Here is a 23,478-nt window from a genome sequence, read left to right on the forward strand (position 1 = left end):
GCATTTTCTAGGTCCTCCAGTATGACTATATGGCATCCTTGTACCAGAAGTCTTTCATTTCAATAGGGTTTGTTATTATACATGGCTCGATAGGGGTATTACTTGAAACCATGTAGATGTATCTTGTACAATGGACTTGGGAGAATTAAAATGACTGTTGGTTTTACTGATGGTGTGACGGCGCGAGTGGCGCCACCTGTGTATAGAACTGTTTGTTGTAAGATTTAAACTGTAGTATTATGCTTAATCCTGCCCCTTTTTACCTTGCTTGTGTACAGTTGTATGGATTGGTTGCTTGTAGCTGTCAGTCAGTACTGTTTGGCTCCACCTCTTCCTGCAAGAGGGGAGAACTTCCTTTTCTTTTCATTCTGCCTTCAGAGATCATACCACATGGACGTGAGTAAAATACTTCATTCTTAAGGACCCTGATTTAAGTTACCTCTTAGCACCAGTTCTGAGGTTTTTTACCTCTGGGACTCATGCTTTATGTCCAGATCGTCCTGGACAATTACTGAGGAGACCCAGGCGCCTTCAAGCTGGTTCTTTTGGCACCAGAGGAAGATTCTGAATCTTCAAGACATTGGCCATCTGAACTGGGGTTGTGGTTTGCTCCGGCATTCACAGCCATTGAGGAAAGAGGAAACTTGGTGAGGCTTCTCAGCTTCAAACCCCTTGGACCCAGGACTAATAGAGACTGTAACATATGTTTTCCTTCACCCCTCTAAAGTTTTCCAGCTCATTGCTTTGAAGAAATGACTTTGTGTTCAATAAAACTTATGTTGAGCTATTTACATCGTTTTGGGTTTTTGGGAGTTCCAGTTTCCTAAAGGAGGGCAAGAAGCAATCCCTTGGGGGAAAAGTGCCACGTCCATCCCTCCTTCATTAAGACTAATAGCCCCCAAGCGCGACGGCACAGATGGGTCTATGGACCGTAATAAAATTGTTGTTGCAAAATACATGGTTTTGCATATCTACACAAATTCTGGAATTGTATCCGTTGTGGACATGGGGTTTGTACTGTATGTATTGTATAGTAGATATATATTTACAGTAAAGAAGTAGCAGGTTATTTGGTTTAGAATTAGAGTGACTCGTTCTAGCTCCCTTTCCCCCCTTGTATAAACAATTTAAATCTGTGTTAGCACTTTCTGTGACAAAGTGGGTGTTTTGTGATTGCCAGTACAAGGCCTAGGAAGGAATTTATTTTATTGATTTAACTGCCTCGAGTTGGGCCTCTTGCTTTTCTCAGAGCAAAGAGATAACAGATTGAATCTGATTAGCATTTACTTTTTTCTGTTTTGCTATCAATTAGCTGAGCATTGGGTTGCCATTCTAAACTGTCTTTGAAGTACTGTAACCTAGTCAGTTATCCTCCCTATTCAATGTGGGCATTTGATTCCCCCCCCCTTTTTTTCTTTTGCTGTTTAGATTTGTGGGACAGTGTTTATTCTTCATTTTATTGTGTACCTGTCTACTCACCTTAGCCATTTTGGATTCTTTCTCCTTTCCTCTTTGCTGCTGATTCTTCTTTTCCTTGCTAGCTGTACATTAATGCACAAATAAGCAGCATGAGGTAGCACTACTCGTGTGAACCTCCCTTCAGTCCTTCCTATTACTTCAGCATCTGGTAATAACGGAAACCCCATTATCTCACTGTGAAAAGTAAATAATTATTGCACTTACCATCACAGATAAAGCAGTAACAAACACTGTTACAACTCATTACTGAACAATGGGGCTAGTTACTAAAAGTAATATGCTAGGAGTAATGCACCAGTTCAAAGCTCTCCTTAGAATTCTAATGGATTATTGTGGGTTCAACTTTCATTTTGAAAACCGCTACACTTCACTGTGTCCTTATTTACATTTATTTTTAATCCAGTCCAATGGACTTTCATATCAAATTCTAATATATTCACTTGGAACAGCTGAAACATGGAGGTATGTTTATTTATTGAAAGGAGGAAGTACATTTTCTGCGAAAAATGAGAAACAATCAATGAGAAACAAGGTGATCCCTATTTTCAGGCTTATTATCTCAATACATAGTCTATATAAGAAAATTATTGGGGAGCAAAGACAAAAAGCAAACTGATGCACCTATTCTTAGTTACAAAGTTCTTACAGTGATCAGTTTACAGTGGCCAGGAGGGCCTTTGCACAATTAAAGCTTGAGCGCCAACTGTGCTCAAGCTTTAAAGTCTGATCTGGTTACGATGTAACCATGCCCTGGTTACATCTCAGATGGATTACTGCAACGTACTGTACATGAAGTTGCCTATGAAGACAGCTCAAAAATTACAATTAGTGCAAAAATCAGCAGCCAGGCTATTGACTGGAGCAAATTATAGGGCACATACCATACCCCACCACCATTAAAACATCTTCATTGGCTGCCTGTGATTTCTGGACCCAATTCAAAGTGAAGCCCTATACAGTTTGGGCCCAGCCTATTTAAGCTACTGCATCTCCCCCATTGAACCAATTCAGGCCGTAAGATCTGCTGTATAGGCCCTCCTCATGGCCCCTTTCTTGTCACAAGTGCAGTTAGTTGAGACAAAAGAGAGGGCTTTCTCGGTAGTGGCTTCCCGGCTCTGGAATGCCCTTCCCATGGAGACTATACAGGCCCCCACACTATCCATTTTCTGGAAGGAACTGAAAACTTGGCTATTCAAACAGGCGTTTGAAAATGGGTAAACTTAATGTCATCCAGTAGTTGTAGATATGAGATAAATCTAAAAATGGATCTTACTGTTCCTTTTCACTTGAACAATGGCTGGGATTTTTTAATTAGATTTATTTATTTATTCAATTAGACATACATTTGTAAGTGTTTGTTGCATACAGTACAATACTTTCCAGCTATTAGAGTTCCATATATATATATAGAGAGAGAGAGAGAACATACAAAGGTATCAAAGGCTCTAAATTAATATCTGCTTCTTCCTTGTCTACAGTCTTATAGGATCCCCTATGTAAATTTTTAGCTTAATTTTACATTGAGATGTTGAATCACTGGTTGCCATCCATTAACAAAGTTTTCTAGTAGTTCTCCTCTTAAGAATACAGTTATTTTATCCATTATCAGTAAACCAGTAATGTATTTTTCCCATTCTAAGGGAGGTATCTCTGAGGTTTTCCAATATCTGGCATATACTATTTGAGCTGCCAGTGTCATGTAAAACATTTTTTTTCCAAATATCCTTCCCATTTCTTCATCAGGCATGTTCAAAAGGTGTTGTCATTTTGAAATTATTTTTAACACCTTTTCGAGATATATATTAATCTGTTTCCAGTAGCTTACTTTGTTGCACATCCACCACATGTGGTAAAATGTGCCCTTTTCTTTACCACATTTCCAAAATTTGTCAGTGCAGTTGTACAGCTTCGCTAGTCTCTCTGGAGGAAGATACCAACATAGATGCCTTTTGTAGACATTTTCCTTCAAGTTTTGACATGCCGTGTATTTCGTTATTCTCTTCCATGTCTTTTCCCATTGGGCCATTTTTATCTTTTGGCCTATGTTTTGAGCCCATCTAACCATTGATTCTTTTACTACTTCCTATTCTGTGTACTGTCAGTAGATTTTTGTATATATATGATATAGGTCCTTTTGGTTACTGGAACATTGCCCCATCAAACCATGTTTTCATAGTCTAGAAACCCAATGTTCTAAGTTGTTCTTTAAATTTCTCATGCAGCTGTCTATATACTATAGAAGCCAATTGCATTTAAAGCCCATTTGATTCAATTCTTCTAGGAATTTCATTTCTGGGAGTGGCGGGAATTTTATGTAATTTTAAAATGCGGTTTTATTTTTATATTATTTGCTTCATTGTTAACTGTTGATTTAATTTAAATTGGGTATATTTATGTGTGTTGTTGTCAAGATGATTTGTGTAATTATATTGTTGTGAGCTGCTCTAAGTCCTCTCGGGGAGATGGGGTGGTATACAAATTAAGTTCGTCCTTATTATTATTATTATTATTTATTAAATGGAAAAGTTTTAAGATAAAGAAGAGCTAAACTGATAGTATTTTCTTTTCTCCTGTTCTTTTTTCATCTGTCCAGTTTGATGGAGTAGGTGCTACTTGGAGATAATTGGGGAAAAGAAGTGCTTAGTGAAGCTAGTTATATCCAGCTCTATGTTTTTTCTTTTTCAAACTCCGTGTAGCAGTTTACCCTAAAAATTTCAAATATACAGCATCGATCCATACATGGTTGAAATTTTAAAATGTTCTTTTTTGTTGTCTAATTTAGCACTTGAAAATGGAGTGGGGAGGTGAATACTCGCTTGATTCTTCTAATTTGGATTGTTTGTTGAACATACTTCCTGGAGAACTGGAATTTCAACAGATTCTTGGTGATATTGATGAGAAAATCAAGAAAAATACTTCTAGGTAAGCTGCTACTGAATCCACCATTTGTGAAAAAAAGTATTTTTCATTTTAAAAAGTTATCTTGGTGATTTACAAATACATGATATGTCTATTTGTATATATCAAGTGTTTATATGCAATGTATACAATTGAACTTATATGTAATAGGTCTGGTGGCAGAGTTCATTAAGACATACCTCTTTGATACCAATATAATGCTAAATAATTAGAACTTAATAACAAAACAACTATTCTGTTCTTGGTTAAGAGTATCTCATTGAGTTAGTTGCAGACAAGTGGACAAATTTGGCAAGGGGACCCAGAAGCATAAATATCTAGAAAGGTCATTAAAGGTTTTGGGAGCAGGTGCTATCGATATACTACTGATGGCCTTTAGCTCCAATTCCTCTTGTTATTTGGAGTCATGGGCTGTGCAGACTCTGGACCAGAGTCGGGATGATGTAATGGGTTAGAAAAGGGCCAATAAACTGAAGCTGAGACCTATTAAGAAAGATATGCAAGCTTGTGGATTAGAGACTGAGGGGTTGGAAAGACTGGCGGGGACGAGAGACAGGGCCTTCTCTGTGGTGGCCCCCTGGCTGTAGAACTCCCTCCTAGGGATATTAGATCAGCCCCTTCCCTCCTGACTTTCCGAAAAAGAGTAAAAACTTGGCTCTTCGAGCAAGCATTCGGAACCCCGGAGTAAACAGACAAATTAGAGTTGGAAATTGACCCAGGAACGGCCAAGACAATGTAACAGATGAAGATTTGAATGAGATGATATAGTTTCTTTTTAAATTGTTTATTATGCACTGTCGTTTATGTTTAACTTGCACTTGATGTTTTTGCTTTATTAATGTATGTATTTTGTTTCGGCATCGAATTGTGCCGAGTGTGTATACTGCTCTGAGTCGCCTTCGGGCTGAAATGGGCGGGATAGAAATAATGTAAATAAATAAATAAATAAGACTTCCTCCCCTCACTAGGGGTAATAAAGGAGTTACATAGTTTGAGAATGGTCCATTTATGTCATTTAAGGTCAGGGTGGATTTCATGGCTCTGGGTGCTTGGCATCAATGTCACTGGTCTGCTGCCTGTCGAAGCCATTCCTGGGCAGGGATACCTTAACTAAAATAGTTAATGCACTGGTAATTTCCTAATTATACTTCGGCACTGGGGCTGCCCTTGAAGATGACCCAAGAACTGCAGTTAATGTAAAATGCAGTCGCTAAGCTGCTGATCAGAATACTATACAGGAAGCATACAACTGGTCTTAAAGGAATTTCATATGGTGCCAAAATTCTTTCTGTATTTAAGATGCTGATTATAATAAAGCCCTAAAATGGTTACTCCATACTCAAAGAACCACCGCTTTCTACATATGCTTGCACAAACATTGATATCTGCTTGGAGGGCCTTCCTTTGTGTTTTACCAGTAGAGTCAATACACTGTGGGGGGATATGAAAATCTCCTCTGTTTTAACTGTTTTCCAACACTGTCCTTTTACACAACAAGTTGACACTAATACAGTACAATGAAAAACATAATTTGAGCTTTAAAAAAATCCATAAAAATTGAAGAAATCTTCAGCGGTACCTGAAACAAATACCTTCTTTTTAGAGGGCTTTTTCATCAATGGGAGGACCAAAGTGGAAAAAATAGCTGTGTCTTGATAGCAGTATATCTTTATGATTCTATAATTTCCTCCTATAATTTTTGAAACTTGATACAAAAACCATAGACTTCGACTTCCAAGATTATCTAAATCTATCTGATGGGCGTCACTCAGTCAAATGGAATATGTCACATCTTTGTGAATTAGGATAGCTCAACAATTGTCTGATCACCTAAATCTGCTGTAATTGTAATTTATTTTCAGGTTAACATAGATCACCACAGTCCAATGCAAGCCTTTAAGGGACACAGTATATCAATAATTTGTTCTAATAATGATAAGAAGATTAGACAGATTAATTCTAAGAGACTGTGCTGTAGTAAAATTTCAACCACAGTAAACTACGTAAGCGATTCTCACTGCTAGTATTCTTTTGCATTTGATTAAAAGCAAACATGTTATAAGTCATATCTTAATGTATTTGTATGCAATCAGTCTCTCCCTCTCTCTCTCTCTCTCTCTCCCTCACACACACACACACACACACACACACACACACACACACACATATATGAATGCTATTTATAAGCTGCCCAAAACAAAAACAATAAAAAATAACAATTCACATTAACACTATAAAATTCAGAAAACACACCTGTTGGGATCAAAAGAAATCAGTTTTCTAGCTGAATAAATATAAAAGATAGAAATGCATGAATTCTATACATTAATAACATATTAGTCAGAAATAAAATATTATTGAATATAGATGTTGAGGAAAGGCCAATCATGATAATATTAGCTTTTTAACTGTTATATATCGAGATACTGATTTTTTCCCCTGACATGCCTAGTTGAGCTCCCTGATGCCAGAAAACTATGGGGAGGACTATGCCAGTTTGCTTATTGCCCTACTAAAATCTTAGCTTAGATCTCAAAGTATCATATAGTATATTGGAAAAATTGTAGCTGAAACATCTTTTTATGCTGCTATTTCTGATACCGCCACATCAAACCCACTGAAGGAAAAGTGTCAAGACCATTTAAGTTACAGTATCTGTGCATATGAACATATGCATAGAGAATCCCTTGGAAACACAGATATAACTGGCTTACTTACTTACTTTCTTAGGCGATCCCTCGTAGTCCGAGGATGATGGTCCTCCAAGTGTAGGTTGGGTTCGTAGGTGACTGAGGAGCCCTATTCTTGATCTGCAACTTCTCCCACAGTGAGGGCATAATTTACCAGGTGGAAGGTGGTACTGGTCGGGGTTGGCTTGACACACCTTCCTCTTGGCACGTTTCTCTCTTTCGCCCTCCATTTGGGCCTCTTCAAATTCTACAGCACTGGTGGTCACAACTGACCTACAATTGGAGTGCTCAAGGGCCAGGACTTCCCAGTTCTACATATAACTGGCACAGATGAGGCAAAACCAATTATTTTTAAAAATGCAATAAGATGATTAAGATCCAGTACATTGAGTCACACCTGTGGTCTTGTGCATTCATATCATTAATAAAATACTAGTGTTGCGGATATGAAAAATTAAACCATTACACAATATGGTGTATTACATTGAATACTTAGTTGTGAAGGGATATATATTTACTTTTAAAAAGTGAAAATATTTTCTTTGTTTATCCTTTAGCATTGAACAGTGTCTTAAAGAGCTTCAACAAGAAATAAATGAAACTTGTTCTGATGAGTTGTTACAGGACACATCTGACTGCCTTGAGTGGTTAAATAATTGCAGTTTCAGCTCAATCAAGCCTTTGTCAACACCTCGTGGAGAATTGATCAGATTTCTCCAAACTCTGGTGAGCAAATGCTGGGTTTCATTATATTCCATAAATGCAAATTATTTTCACTCACATTTGTCCTGTCTCTTATTTATTATCATTATGTGGAAATATCAGTTAAGATTTTGCTAGTGTGTCTTCTTTAAGAGTACTCTTTCACATGTACAGGGCTGAAACCACTCTTAAACAGATTTTAAAAGGTGACTCAGAAGGATGCCATTGTTGATTGTATTGAAAGCTGCTGAGAGGTGCAGCAAAACATACTCTCCTGTCCAGTTCCTGGTGTGAATGATCCACCCTGGAGACCAATGCAGTCTCTTCTCCCTGAGTAGCAATAAAGTGTGCTTGAAAGGGGTCTAGTTAATTGCTATGTTCTAAGAATTCCTGCACCTCATAGCCCTATTTTCAATAATATATTGGCTAATTAGAGGGTATGTACAGCGCCCCTATTAAAGCAGCTCTACTGGCTGTCGATAAGTTGCCAGGCCCAATTCAAGGTGCAGATTATGACCTACAAAGCCCTAAATGCTTCGGGCCTTGCCTATCTCCGCAATCACATCTCTCCCTATGAACCAGCATGGACTCGTAGATCTGCCGGGGAGGCCCTCCTCTCGCTCCCATCACTGTCACAAGCACAGTTGGTGGTCCCCCAACTTTGGAACGCTCTCCCCAGAGAGATAAAACAAGCCACGTCACTATCCTTCTTCCGCATGGACCTGAAAACTTGGTGGTTCCAGCAGGCTTTTGAAAATTATTAGCTCCAGGCTCTTCCCTGGCCATCAGTTAGGACTCTGCTCTTCACTTTATCCACTTCTCCAGCCCTATGCTACTTCGTTGCATTAGGCCAGTGGTTCTCAACCTTCCTAATGCCACGACCCCTTAATACAGTTCCTCATGTTGCGGTGGCCCCCAACCATAAAATTATTTTCATTGCTACTTCCTAACTGTAATTTTGCTACTGTTGTGATTTGTAACATAAATATCTGATATGCAAGATGTATTCTCATTCACTGGGCCAAATTTGACACAAATACCTGATACACCCCCATTTGAATATTGGTGGACTTGGGGGGAGCATTATTTTTGTCATTTGGGAGTTGTAGTTGTTGAGATTCATAGTTAACCTACAATCAAAGAGCATTTTGTACTCCACCAACGATGGAATTGAACCCAGAACTCCCATGACTAACATTAAATACTAGAAGGGTTTGATGGGCATTGATCTTGAGTTTTGGAATTGTAGTTCACCTATATCCAGAGAACACTATGGACTCAAACAATGATGGATCTGGACCAAACTTGGCACAAATACTCAATATGCCCAAATGTGAACAGTGGTGGAGTTTAGGGAAAATAGACCTTGGGAGTTGTAGTTGCTGGGATTTATAGTTCACCTACAATCAAAGGGCATTCTGAATCCCACAAACAATAGATTTGGGCCAAATTTCTCTCACAGAGCCCCCATGACTAACATAAAATAATGTGTTTTCCGATGGTCTTTGGTGACCCCTCTGACACCCCCTTGTGACCCCCCCAGGGGTCCCGACCCCCAGGTTGAGAAACAATGCACTAGGCCTTGCCCAGCCCTTTCATAGCTGACTAGGCTTTGTAATTCTGGCCATTGGTATTTTGTATCCTGTCTGATGGAGTAAAACTGAAACAGGTTTTTAAATGTTTGTGATTATTTTAATATGATTATGTTTATATTTTATAATGGTTATTTTTGTATGGTTTTTGTGTCGTTCGGCAATTGAGTGTTTTACCCTCTGCTGGATTCCACTCTGAGTCCTCTCTGGGAGATAGGGCAGTATATAAATAAAGTTTTTATTATTGTTGTACTTTTAGCCCATCCTATATCCAATATTCTGCATAGTGAAGTATATTTAAAAAATATACATTCACAGACAAGGACTAACATTTATTACTCTTTGTTCCCTCTTTATCTGCCTTTCACCTTTCAAAAAATCTGTTCTAGGGATCCCCAATCCTTTTGTTGAGGAATTGACACTGTTGCATATGACTCGTTATTGCATAAATAAAGGATAGACTTTGTTCTGTAAGGAAACAAGATTGAAGAGTACAAATCCTTAGAATAGCATCTTAATACAATCAGTGGAATTGTTTAAATTATCTTCTCAGACGCTTAACAAAACATTTGCAGCAATTGTATTTAATGTGCCTATATAGCTTGGTTAAATGTATCTTCTTTGGTTATTACTAGTAAAATATGCTCATGGGAAACATACAATATACTTTAAAATTGCCTATGTCTACCATTTTGGATATGTTTCTTCTGTTAGGCACCTGCAGCACTGTTTGAAGCTTTTAAAAAACCTTTCAAATACAAAAGCCTGTCTTAACATAGGCAGTGTTCAAAAAGACTTTGAAATGTGAAACTAAGCTTGCAAAGCTTCAAAGACAGCTGCGGGAACTCTTCTTTTAGGAGTACCAACTCCAAGATGGTTTGTGCAAGCCTCCTGGTGACCATTTTAGGGATATATTTTCAATTTGAAAAGACTTTGAACACTCCTTAGGCTGGATAGGCTTTTGTAATTTAAAATGTTTCTGTTTAAGCTTCAAAAGCAGCACTGGAACTTGCTTGTAGAAGACATTTTTGGATTCATATTTTATAAGAGCGAAGTCTATTGGCTAGTTTGATAGTTATTTGGTTTTTATGATTTTTAATAGACCAGCATTTTCCACAATACTATGGGAAGTTATAATTGCTTAAACATTGCTTTTAAAATCATTTTTAGACAGCTGAGTATTAAGGAAACTTGTTCTAATATGTTTGGGTACAATTTACACATGAACTAACCCCATTATATAAAGTATAATCTTTGGATCTAAATTTGAGTGGACATGTTTGAATAAATGGGATACATTAATTATGTTTAATTAAATTACATTGATTTAGAAGGATCAACTTCAGGTAGGACTGAATCCATTGTGTTCTATAGGTCTTTATCCTTACGTTTTTCCTCTAATATAGTAACAGTCTCCAGAGAGAACCAAAAAGTGCAGAAGTTATCAGTGTAATCCTATGCATGTATACTCAGAAGTAAGCCCTATTGCATTCATTGGGATTTATTCCTAGAGCAATTCAAGTTGTGCTGTGGCATCATCATGCAGTTTTATACAAGTTTATTAAGAAATGTAGGATTGCAGCCTGATGTATTTTTTGCTTTCTTTCCTAGTATAGTAGGTTATGCTTACTTCATCTAAAGAGAAGTAAGAATGACTATAAAGAAGTAGGTAATAGAAGAAATATAAAGGAATACTGTTTTGTAGATAAAGTAGTAGTTAACAGTGGTTAGCATTTTAAGGAGGTGTGTTGTTTATTTTAAATAGTTGTTCATATAATGTCTTGTGTATACAGTTGGCCCTCTGTATCCACTGATTTTGTATCCATGGATTCAGCCAATCATGGTTTGAAGGCGTTTTTTTATTCAAAAAGTAGACCTTGATCTCTCCATTTTACATAAGGGATTGCATTTTACTTCATCATTATACATAAGAGGACTTGAATATCCACTGTTATTGCTATGGAATCCAATCCCAGTTGATAGCAGGCATCCACTGTATGTATCTTCAAGTTCAGTGCAACCCAATTAAGTTTCTAAGACAAGGAATACTCAGAGATGGTTTTGCCAGTTCCTTCCTTTGCAATATAGACCACAGCACCAGTTATTCATTGTTGGTTTCCCATCCAATTACTCAAGATTAGATGGGATCTGATTCCTTTTGTTTATTTGGGCCCTCTTTATATATAACCTTAACCTAATATTATTTATCTTCTTTTAGCAAAACTTGTTGAAAAATGAACAAAACCAAGAAGAAATTATTCTTCACTTTCTCCTTGATCTCTCCAGCCAATGTGGTGTTTTATTTCCTTGTACTCCAAGTGGAGCATCTTTTGAGTTTACATCCAGCACTTCGCTTCATGGTGTTGAAGATGATTCAACGGTGGATGTTCAATGTATTTGGAATGATGTGCGATTACATCTTCGACGATTTTTAGTAAGCCAGCTCCAAAACCATCAGGAAACGAGCAATGGTGCTTTACAACAACGGCTGCAGCTTAAAATCCAGTGTCTACAACAGCTTTTATTTCTTTATCCTGAATCAGAAGTACTAGACAAATACCAGAAAATGCAGAATAAATTGGTTAGTGATCTTTTGCAGAAATGTGTTCTAGAAAGCAGTGGTGAAACAAACTTTGAAAAAATGGTTCATGGTTATGAAAGCTCAATTCCTGTCCTGTGTGCAATGATAAAAGAAGACCTGTGTATACTAAATGGAATTATTGAACCATCTTCAACAGTGAAATTTATTAATGAAACTTATTTGGACACCATCACTGAAGAAATGACTATTCTTCTTGAAACACTGTGTGAGCTCCAGTTTAAAGAAAATGCATTGCATGGTGCTAAGTCAAACAAGAGCTCAAAGAAGCACAGAGGAACAGCTCATGTTGGGGGTTAGTGAGCTTTTGTTTTATAGTTATATTAGTTGTCTAGTTGACTGCAACTGAAAGAAGGATATAAATGCAGGAAAGTGGCATGATTTTCTTAACACTCTGTGTGTGTTTCACAGATTAGACTATAATTATATGTTTAAGTATATGCTAACCATAGAGTTAGACTAGACCAACTTAATGTATCATTATGTTCTCTTCAGACGATTATAGAATATTTACAGTTTGAAGCAGGAGTGCCTTCATTCACATTTCCATCTAATATTAATTATTTTAATAGCAATTTTTACCAGTTATATAATACTACTTCCTTGATTATTTTCAGAAGTTACATAGCAGAGCACTGTTATCTTTAACACCAGGGTTACCTATCAAGATTGTAATTCCTGATAGATATGTGAAATAGACCTGTGTATTCTAAATGGAATTTTGTTCACAGTGTTTAAATTATCCATAACAATGAGTTTAATAATTTTGCAATGAATTGGAACAATTGCTTGTTTCAATTGTATTTTGTATCTCCATTTTGTTGTTTTTTAAACAGATAAGGATACTTATTTCTTCCCTTTTTTTTCAAAGTTCTAAATTGCCAATTTTGTGTCTACATGTGTGTGTACATGCATATTTCACAGTTTTCCTTAGGAACTGTAGCATAAGTAGTATGTTCAATGATTTCATAAATAATACCCATACTACAAGTATCATATTAGCAGAAATTACTTCCCTCTTCTCTGCTACTCACAACAAAAAACCTGAAAATTTCTTGTGTGTGTGTGTGTGTGTGTGAGAGAGAGAGAGAGAGAGAGAATTCACCCATTCAATAAAGGCATACATGATATTAGACTGAAATTTAACCAGACAGAAGAGCTTAGGAAAAAATTAAAATAGGATGTGAAAACAATTTTTAAACTGGAAGGTTGTATATGCCTTGAATCATCAACTTTTTAAAAGCATATTCACTGTCTTAAGGTAAATTCAGTATTGATTGCTTATACAAAGTGCATCTCTTAATAAGTTAAAATTGAATTGTTTGATGGGTTAGGAAAAAAGGAACCACTTGCCTAAATGAAAGGGGCAGAAATCTCTTAAGGTGTGTTCAGAAGATAAATCATTGCTCAACAGGCTATAAGTATTATAGCTTCCTCAGGGGCAACCATGATTCAGTTCTTTTAAAGAAAATGCAAAACTGTTTTCCACATCATTTCAAAATAATCTTATTTTTGATGGTGCGGACGACGTGCTTCCTTTGAAAGAATTAAATCAGGGTTGCTCCTGTGGAAGAGGGATAATACTCATAAACTTTTGGGCAATTAATTATCTTCTGTGAATCATTTTTCTCTCCCTTTGGATTCCCACATGGAATTGAACCAGTGCACTTCTAATTGACACTGTTAAGTTGTTTCTATTATAATTTGCCTGTTACAGCAAAAGTGTTGAAAAGTCCTTACAGTTTCGGAAGATAAAAGTAAGTTAAAATAGTTTATTCATTCATTATTTACATTTAAAAAAAAATGTGTTGCCAGATTCTTCATCCTGCTTCAAGATGTTATCTGAACAAGCAATTGCAATAGGGCAGAAAAATGTTAATAAGAAATTACAACTGGAAAATAGTAACCATTTTGTAGATTTCTTTTTTGTTTTTGTTCAGTTAGCAGTTCACAGAATTTTGTCTTAGAAAAAGTATCTTGATTACTTATTCTGGAATGAACATAAAGTGACAGATCACAGCTGATGAATCAAGTTTAATTCATAGTGGAAGGGTGAAAAAGAGAAGATTACATTTGCATTGGGACTTGGCCAAACTAAGATTCAACTCAATAATTTCTGGCATGTTTAGCAAAATCTCTGTGAATTTTTACTACTATGTATTTAAGATCTATCAGCGTGTCTGAAATCATATGGTTCTGTGATGAACTACTTGCAAATTTGTGGATGAAGTTTTAGGAAAATAATGAAATAAACTGAATGGTAGTCTTAGTATTGTAAGATGAATACATGAATATGTTTTTAGAAGAAAAGTACTTTAAAAAAAATAACTTAAGTTCTTCCTATATCCAGTTAACTCCTATAATCAACAAAATTGCTTTCATTAAAAATTGAGAGGGAGAAAACTCCATTACTCTACCTGCTGTTAATATCTCCTCCAGTGGGTTGGGAACATTGCATTGTTTGTGTGACATTGGATTTTATCCTATGCTTAACAATTTGTAAGATTCTGGGTAGTGAAACTATTTATTTATTTATTTATTTATTTACTTGTTCTCAGCCTGAGGGCGACTCACAGCGGTGTACAACATATGTTAAGTTCATGAAATTGTTTCACTGTCAAAACTGTTAGCGTTCCAAAATACTTTACTGTTATTTCACACCACTTATTAATCTAATACTATGAAGCTCAATAGTAGAATTTCATTTGCCATATTTAGAAGTTGACTTATATAGGACCTCATTATTCTTGCATGTGTTCCCCCTTCTAGGAACCAAAATGTATTAATGTTCAATTTAAATATCTAAATTTTGAGGTATATATTTTATGTAGGCATTGTATATGTTGAGTGTTCCTAAGTTTAATGTCTGTGACTTTATTTCTTATGCATATTTTACAAACAAAAAAGCAATTCAAATTTTGGTCAATTTTCTAGAATATTTCCAATTAGGAAACACTAATTATTTTCATCTCAAAGCTTCCTTTGCGCACCTGGGTGTTCTTCCTAAGGGTGAAAAGAACATTTAACTCACCATGCCCCCTAATTATTGCATTCTCCTCCCAAGTATAAAAGATGAAAGTGATTTACTCTTCAGTTCGATTTCTCCTGAGTGGTCAGAGGTCAGTCTGAGATTTATATATTAGAGTACTCTCTTTAATAAAAAAAAGAGTGTGACAAAGAAGTTGAGAGAGAATTATTAAGTTGGTTTTTCTTAGGAACATACAGTAGTGTGTAAAGGAAACCAAAGAAGACTATGAAAGCCAGAAGAAGAAGGGCTTCTAAAAGGTTTCCTGAAGAGGTTCCTAAGGTTTCTACAGTATTGTTTGACAAGAAAATTGCTATATGACTTTTTATGTTATTCTTTTCAACACACATCAACTGTCTCCTGAGTGGAACTTAATTAGGTGCTCCTTGCTGAGATACTATTAAGTTGTGGGGCATTTTGTGTACCTTCATTACTGCATGGCTTGGTTAGCTTTAGGAAATTTTCTATAACCCTCTATATATATTGAGGGTTATTTTTACATTTATGCAAAGGGTATATTTAACTATTATGTTTTCATATGGTAGATTTACATTTTGAGTTAATTGGCTTGATGCATTTTTGCATCAAGCTAATTAACTGAACTTATATACATGTAGTATATATTACTGGTTTCACATTGACCATGATGTGACATTTAAAGGTTATATTGTCTTCATTCATTCATTATAAAGCAAGCACTTTAATAATAATTTCTTTTTAAATAAAAAGTTTTATCCTTATTTTAAAAAGTAATTCTTCTACATATGAGTGTAATACACATTGCAGGATTTAATAACTCTCAAAATATTTATGGCATAGCTGGTAGGGAACTGATATTTTTGTTTCTTGATGGGAATATGGTCAGAGAATAATCAGTATTGGCCTGAATAATACTCTTGCTAATTTTCAGTTGATTAGATCTTTCTTTAGCTTAATTTTTCAAAGGAAAACAGTTTAGATTTATATTCCCTTTCTTACAACTGGTACAATTATCTGTTTTTATGTGGCTTTGACAATAGGGGAAGGCATCGAACTAAGGAATATATATCCCCACCACTCTGCTGGCCATCTAAAGGCATATGGTGTGGTAGATGTATTGTAATATAACTAAGTGTTGCCATAAGAAATTATGCTTTATGAGCATTCAATGGATGAGGGAATCTATCATTGAGATCACTTTTGTTCTTACCAAAGAAATTAAAGGACAAACTTGGAATTTCTGAATAATTTTTAGTATTCCTAGAAATATTAATGACATATTGTAATTTATCTCTGATTTATGGGTTTTCTATTGTTAAAAGTGTGCTATATAGGTTATAGAAAATATTTAATCTCAAACATAGTAGAGACAATTATTTCAAATATTACCATCCTTCATAAGCAATTCTGAAGTGCATTCATTTTCTTTCTTGTCTAGTCTTTGTCCTTAAATCTATCAATTTCTAATCTGGCTATTGTTTCATCTTTCAAGTCCCTTGAAAAAAGTTGCAGAAGCAAAATAAAATAATACCGTTTATATACAGTCTGACCCATCTATACTCTGTTTCACTTATCTACAGTTTCACTAATTCACCTAGGACGTCCTGTACAAACTAGATCCTTTTCTTAGTACTTCCGTCATTTGTCCCATTGAAAATATCATACTTCATTGAATTAGGTGCACTTCCCCCCCCCCCCTTTTAAGGGACTTTAAAAATGAGGCGGCAGCTTACCTGTTGCTTTTGTTTGTTAGTTGTTTTTTTAGGAGGAGGAAGGGTCCTAGCCTCAAATGGTTTTGACTTTCCCTCATCATTGTGTCCTCAGCCAGATGGATGTTTACCAGTATTTTTCTAAGCACTGCTTCCTTGTTCCGCTGCCTCTCCAACAGGCCCATAGACTTAATACTTGATAGATCCATACTGACATGGGAATCAGTTTTCTGTGACCTGAAGGTGAAAGATTCCCTAGTGCTTGATAACCCAAGACAATATTTTGTGTCTAGGCCATACAAGTAGATGCTGGAACCGCATCTAATTATAATTTATTTTTATTCAGATTGAAAATCTACTAAACTAGATGATATGTAATGTGTAATTGCATTTCATTTTCATTTACTTTAGGTAAATGCAGGCCAGGGCCATATGGCCTGTGACAGCTTACCTTTCAGAGAAACAACTGAAGGGGTAAAAGGATGCCCATTGTGGTTCTGATCCTGATTTGGGGAGAGAAATGCAGTTGTATTTCACATATTGGTTTTATATATGAAGTATATTGTCTAGTTTGACCTATTCCATTGTGTGGATTAAAATACAGAAACAGTATTAAGACTGAAATGTATTGTTCCTAGTTATGTTAGTACAGCTACATATCACAGATGTGCTGAAGCCATCAGTTTGTTTTTAAATTGTAATATGGTTCCTGAGTGACAGCAAAGGACTCTAGAAGACTTAATAGTTCACATTTCTTCCCATTAGCCTTTTTGAAAGGCATGCCCAGTGGGACTTTTGACTTCTTTTCTTTCAGTAGCAGACCTATGTTAAATCAGTATCAGCTTTCGAAATACCCCTTAGCTTCAAAAGTGGTTTGCCATGTGGCATGGCAGCTGCTGTTCAAGAAACACATGCTCAAAGCCCCCTTGGGCATGTGGAACTAATTGTACTGTTCTTTGGATCCCAGCCCATATTTTTACAGAGTTGGATCAAGCTTATGAACATGGTTTCTGAGTGCTTTTATGATTCGTTTTTCTTTTTCTACCGATTTATGTAATCCTTGCTTTCTTTTCCACATAGTTCATAACAACCCAGAAATTTGTCATGGGTTTTGAGGGAAAAAAAATCAAATCTTACGGTTTTATGATTTCAGTTATGATAAAGATATTATTTATTTATTTATTTACCTACCTTAGTTGTATACCGTCGTTCTCAGCCCGGAGGCGACTCACAGCGGTTTACAACAACAAGAGACATCAGAATTCAATAATACAATAATACAATACAGAATTCAATAATTATTATTATTAATACCCCGCTTTATCTCTCCCAAAGGAAACTTAAAGCGGCTTAACATAAAAACATTACCATACAATTAAAAATATACAAATGTGCAAACATTAAAACAGGATTAAATACAAACAGTGTTTTAAAAATCACAGTTAAAATCCATTAAAACATACCCAGAGTTAAAACCACAGCACCCCCGACTTGATCTTCAAAACCTTCATCTTTAAAAGCCTGTCTGAATAAGAAGGTTTTATCCTGCAGCCAGAAGGACAGCAGGGAGGGTGCTATTTTTTGCTTCCTTGGGCAGGGAGTTCTAGAGTTGAATACATACTTGGAATTTAACGTAGGAAAATGTGTTTTTTTCCAAACCTGAGAGCAACTTAAATATTCATCTAAACTTAAAGCTCCCACTAAATGATATTCTCATTTGTTTTAAAAGAACTATAGAGAACTGAAATACAGATCAGTGTTGGACAATGCTTAAGACCCTTTGTTAATGGTCCACAGCCTTGTGATTTCTCTGACGCATTGACAGTTCTTTAAGGTTTTCTCATTTTCAACCAACAGAATGTACATGTGATCACTACAACTGATAAACTTGTCAATGCCTTTTTAAGGCAGGATCTCCCAATCTGTTCCATTTACCCCACCCTCTTTCATCAGTTCAAGTACAATCTTGATAAGACAGAGATGTGTTATTGGCAGCTGTGTATAGCTAGCTCAGACTACAACTAATTTGTGCAGGAAAAAATTAAATCAGGAGGTAAATTATTTCATGATTGCTCATTCCCAACAGAGTTGGGCATCATTCTGAAGAAAATATCAAATAATTGGTTTCAGGCCGTGTCAGGCACATGCAATTCCCTTCGCTAATGGCTGTGCGAGGTAGCACTAGGCCTCAGGGGTCACAAAAGAACTGGAAATAGCTTACTGTCAGGCACAGCAATAGAGAGACAGTGCACATAGGAAATGAAGTGGCAATAAGTGCAATCCATGGGGAAATGTGCTTCACTTGGAGTTTAATATATCGGCTCAGAGTCTGGCAGTAAGCCATGCAACAATTGTTTACCTTTTTGTCAGCATCTGCATCTGTTCTGTTTTGTAAATGCCACTTAAATCTCAGTCCATAAATGCTGGAATCAATAACGACTGTTAGGGGATTTACTTTCTTTTTTCATATTATATAACAAATGCAATCTATAAACAATGTTTGCCTTAGATTAACAAGGAACATACATTAACAAAGTCAAAGGGATTTGTTAGTGAACATTTTATAGCTTTCTAGGTGTGCAGTACAGTAATTATATCTCTGTGATTTTAGTGTATCACATTCATAGTCAGATCTAACTCATAAGAAAAATGCTGGATGTAATAACGAATCTTCAAAGTAATGTTCTGAATGCCCAAGGTATTTAAAACTGGTGTCGTTATGCTGTTGTCATTATTGTTGCTATTAATATTTTTAAAGACAACACACGTTATAAATAAGTGTAATGTAAGAACATACAAAAGATTCTATTTCAAAGAGGATTGAGCTATGTGCAGTATTAAAATATAATTTAAAATATCAATTAGGAAAAGTTTCTAAAAAGCAATAAAACACTAGTACAGTACACTATTAAAAGCCTTCTCTTTGAAAATATTCCCCAGAAACCTTTTGGAAAGGCATGTCTAAGCCTTTGCATGTTGATAGAAGAATAGCAAGGAGAGACCAGTGTGGCTTCCTTAAAAAAGTGAGTTCCAGAGCACAAGACCACCATTCACATCCCCAGGAAGCATGTCTATGAGAGTGGCATCCCATGAAGATCTCAGAGCCCAGGCAGGCTTGTATGGGAGAATCCAATCCTTCAGTTAGTGTGGAGTCAAACCATGTGGATAAGAACCAGCCCTTTGGATTGCACTGATAGCAATATTGCAGCTGTTCCAATAAGGGAACTGTGTGTGTCCTGTTTTATAAGAAACACTCTGGTTCGTGCCTTTCAGTGTAATTTAGGCAATGAGTGAGGTCTCATACTTATGACTGACATTTTTGCTAAGTTATAATCGTAGATGTGATCTGTGCACGCGCCTTTGTGTCTCCTGTTGACTTATCACGACCTCATGAATTCCTTAGAGTTTTTTTATGTGATGAATACACAGAGATGGTTTTTCCAATTTCTTCTTCTCAAATGTAGTCTACAACATCTGGTATTTATTGGGAGTGTACCATCCAAGTAGTGACCAAGACTGAATCTGCTTAGCTTTCAAAATAATCTAGTTTATTTAGGGTATTTTAGCAGATGTGACTTATTCTCTTTCAGTTTCCAGTTTCCAAGGCTGATGTCGATTGTTTTCAGGGGAAGTCTGACTTTTGGGAAAAAAATGTTAGTGATGTCTGTTTTGCAGAACTGTTTGTAAAGTTTGTACAGAATGCCGTGGAATCATTGGAATGACTAGGCAGTGGAGCGAGATGAAAGCTATCAATATCATATCAGCTGTTAGCTTTCAAGTCCATATAGTCTGTATCGCTTTACCCCAGTCGGCCTTTTGACTCACCAGGAGCACCTCTGTCGGGATTTAATTTCAATTTATTTGCCTTCATCCAGTCCATTACTGTTGACAGGCACCAGTTCAGAACCAGGACAGGATCCTTGGCTTTTGGTGGAAAGGAGTAATAGAGTTGGGTGTTGTCTGCATATATGTGACACCGAACTCCAAAACTTTGGATAATCTCACCCAGCTGCTTCATGTAGATGTTAAACAGCCTGGAGGACAGAATAGAGCCTCGAGACCACTGACCAAGTAGTCGAACAGAAGTCCTCCATCATCACCTTCAGGGTACAATTCTGTAGGAAGGAACAGAGCCGCTGTAACACAGTGCAACCTAGTCCCATCCCAGAGAGATGACCCAGAAGGATACTACTTGCTCAATCTGCGAGTTGAGTGTGGGTTAATGGAACTAAATGCAATTAAAATAAACAACATTTGTCTGAAGAAACAGAAAACTATAGATTACAGAAACTAAAAGCTGAAGACTTCTATCCCATTCTGTTAAATCCATAGTAGTTTGCATTATCATTTGAAGACAACAGACCAAATTAAATGATAATAAACAGGCTTAGGGCTGCCTCACCAGTTTCATGATGGAGTAATGTCAAGACCATCAAAGATTCTTCTCTTCCAGTCTAGAATAGTAGGAGAATGGTTGTTTTGTAGAATATTAGTTGAAGTGTTGTCCTGCTGTTTTCAAGAGAAACTCATCGCGAAGGATCTGGATATCTGTGGGCTAGGAAGTAATGCACAGTCAGAATTTATTCTTCCAGGAGCTCATGCTGGCTATGGGAATTAAAGTGTGATGTCATTGAAGCAATCAAGTTACCATAAAAACACTAATAGACCGAAGGTAACTCTCTCTTGATGTTGGAATTACAATACCAATGGGATCAGAATCTTGAATGAATCTGGGACAGATCTCATGAAAGGACCAAGACAAAATCAAAGGAACATTCCATATACATTAGTTTAAGGAAGGGTACTTTAGATATAGCATGCAAGCTAAGGAGGCAAGTAAATAGTTAGCAAAAAGTCAGATAAAGGGAAACCGGAAGAATAGGTGAGAGGCAAGTAGGTGGGCAACCCAAAGGAATAAATTAGCTGATGTCCTGGAAGGTATCATACTGCCTGTTGCTTTACCATTCCAATGGCTCATTGAAAGAGACATCAGCGTGGACTTCAGAAAGTTCCACTTTTGAAGTCTGTATTTAAACCTGATAAGTGCATTTAGGCTTTCATTTATAAAGAATGCTAACTCAGAAAGCAGCAGCAAATGTTATTTTTAAATGGTCTGTAGAAATTGCTTATTAGCTTCACATTCTCTGTCTTTACTGTAAATAGTGAGGATAAAGGTTTTTTTTAATGTATGAATGTGCCTTTCTTTACTGATGAAAATTTAGAACAAAAATTTCCTCACTAAATGAAGAATTTATCTTTTCATAATTTTGTCTTGCAATCCCAAAACATGATAATAGGCACTCCTTAGAAATGCCGGACACAGATCAAATGTTGCTCTGCAAGTAATAAGTAATACATTAAAATGTAACGAGTCGGTAGAGTCAAAAAGCAGAGATTGGGCACTCAGCTTCTTCCCTGGTGAAGAGTGAAGCTATTGTGTTTCACAGTTTCTGAAATGTTTCCAGAAGTGACTACTCACAGAACACACTACTCCCATAGCTCTTTGAGTTTGCATAGTAATGAAGAACAATTATTATTTCTTAGCCCTCTGAAAGAAATCAGAAATTACTTGTAAAATGTTGCTGACAAAAGCTACTATTTTCTACAGCTTTCAACTGGCCCTCTAGGAGCACCCACTGGTTTATAGATTGGGTTCTTAATGGAAATGCTGGAACCGCCAAGCCACTTACTAGATCATTACAGCTATTTATTAACACAAACACAGTTTTTCTCAGTCTAGTTGATTTCATTCTGCTTAATGGAAATACCAAACACTACTTAAAGACAACCCTTTTGTCCTACATCTTTTGATTTTTTTTTAAATCACTAGACGTCTTCACCATATGTACCTTACATTCTAAGTGTTTAGATAATTTCCTCCAGTAACTTCTTTGACTGTTTGTAGATTACTGACCAGTATCTGCGACAAAAGATATTTCTCTTGCACATCATAAGGTAACTCTCTTAGGTCTGAGAAATAATCAGTACTACATTATGGATTGTGAAACTGTATGTAATTTCCTAGGGTTGACGACATACTATATTACTGCGAAAAAGAGTTTGCTGGTGTCTCAAAGACTAAGTCAGTGCCTTAAAAATGGCTTCTTATGATGCACATGAGATGTAGTCCATGAAAGTTTAACATTTTGCAAGACTCTCTGTTGCTTTTGTTGAATCCCTTTAAAAGCAGACCTGTTTTACAGGCATGGAAACAGATTTAAAGCTTCTTTCTTTACAGCTGTGCAAATATACACAGTATTTTTTAAAAACTATGTTGATGTATTTGAAGTATTATAGTGCTATAGTTCTATATATAACCTCATATATTGTACAAAACTAATTTTTCACATTTATTTTTCAGTTGCTCAGGAATATTCCAGAAAGGGGAGAAACTTCTGTTTAACGCTACATCAACTCAGATGTCTTTCCCAGCTTATAAACCTGTTTTTGTTGATGGAAGAAAAAGTTGAAGAACTGTCTTCAGAAATGTTGTTATTATCATGTTTTTCTGAGAGCAAAAATGTTCAAGGTAATATACATTTATACTTAACTTTATTTTTCCTTCAGAATAATTACTTCATAGAAATTCATCAGATAGAATAATGACTGTGGGAAAATAGCTTGCTCCTTCTTTGTTCCTGTAACATCAACATATTTTGGTATATTCCAAAGTGTTTTGAAGTATTTCAGGTTTCTCACTTGTAACACTTTTTATAACAAATACAGTTAAAATAAACATGAAATTTAGTTATACATAATGAATAGAATTACTATGCAGTTCTTA

General features: G+C 36.1%; 1 protein-coding gene across 1 annotated transcript in view; it reads left to right on the forward strand.

Annotated features, from left to right (window-relative positions):
• Positions 1-23,478, forward strand: part of KIAA0825 (KIAA0825 ortholog) — a 225,246-nt gene that overhangs the window by 21,315 nt on the left and 180,453 nt on the right. The window contains exons 2-5 of the mRNA XM_060761787.2: positions 4,262-4,401; positions 7,646-7,814; positions 11,601-12,276; positions 23,056-23,223. Of these exons, the coding sequence (XP_060617770.2) occupies positions 4,271-4,401; positions 7,646-7,814; positions 11,601-12,276; positions 23,056-23,223 (1,144 nt within the window). The 5' untranslated portion in view covers positions 4,262-4,270. The remainder of the gene's footprint in view (positions 1-4,261; positions 4,402-7,645; positions 7,815-11,600; positions 12,277-23,055; positions 23,224-23,478) is intronic.

This window comes from Anolis sagrei, chromosome 2, assembly GCF_037176765.1.
Source record: "Anolis sagrei isolate rAnoSag1 chromosome 2, rAnoSag1.mat, whole genome shotgun sequence".
NCBI lineage: Eukaryota > Metazoa > Chordata > Lepidosauria > Squamata > Dactyloidae > Anolis > Anolis sagrei.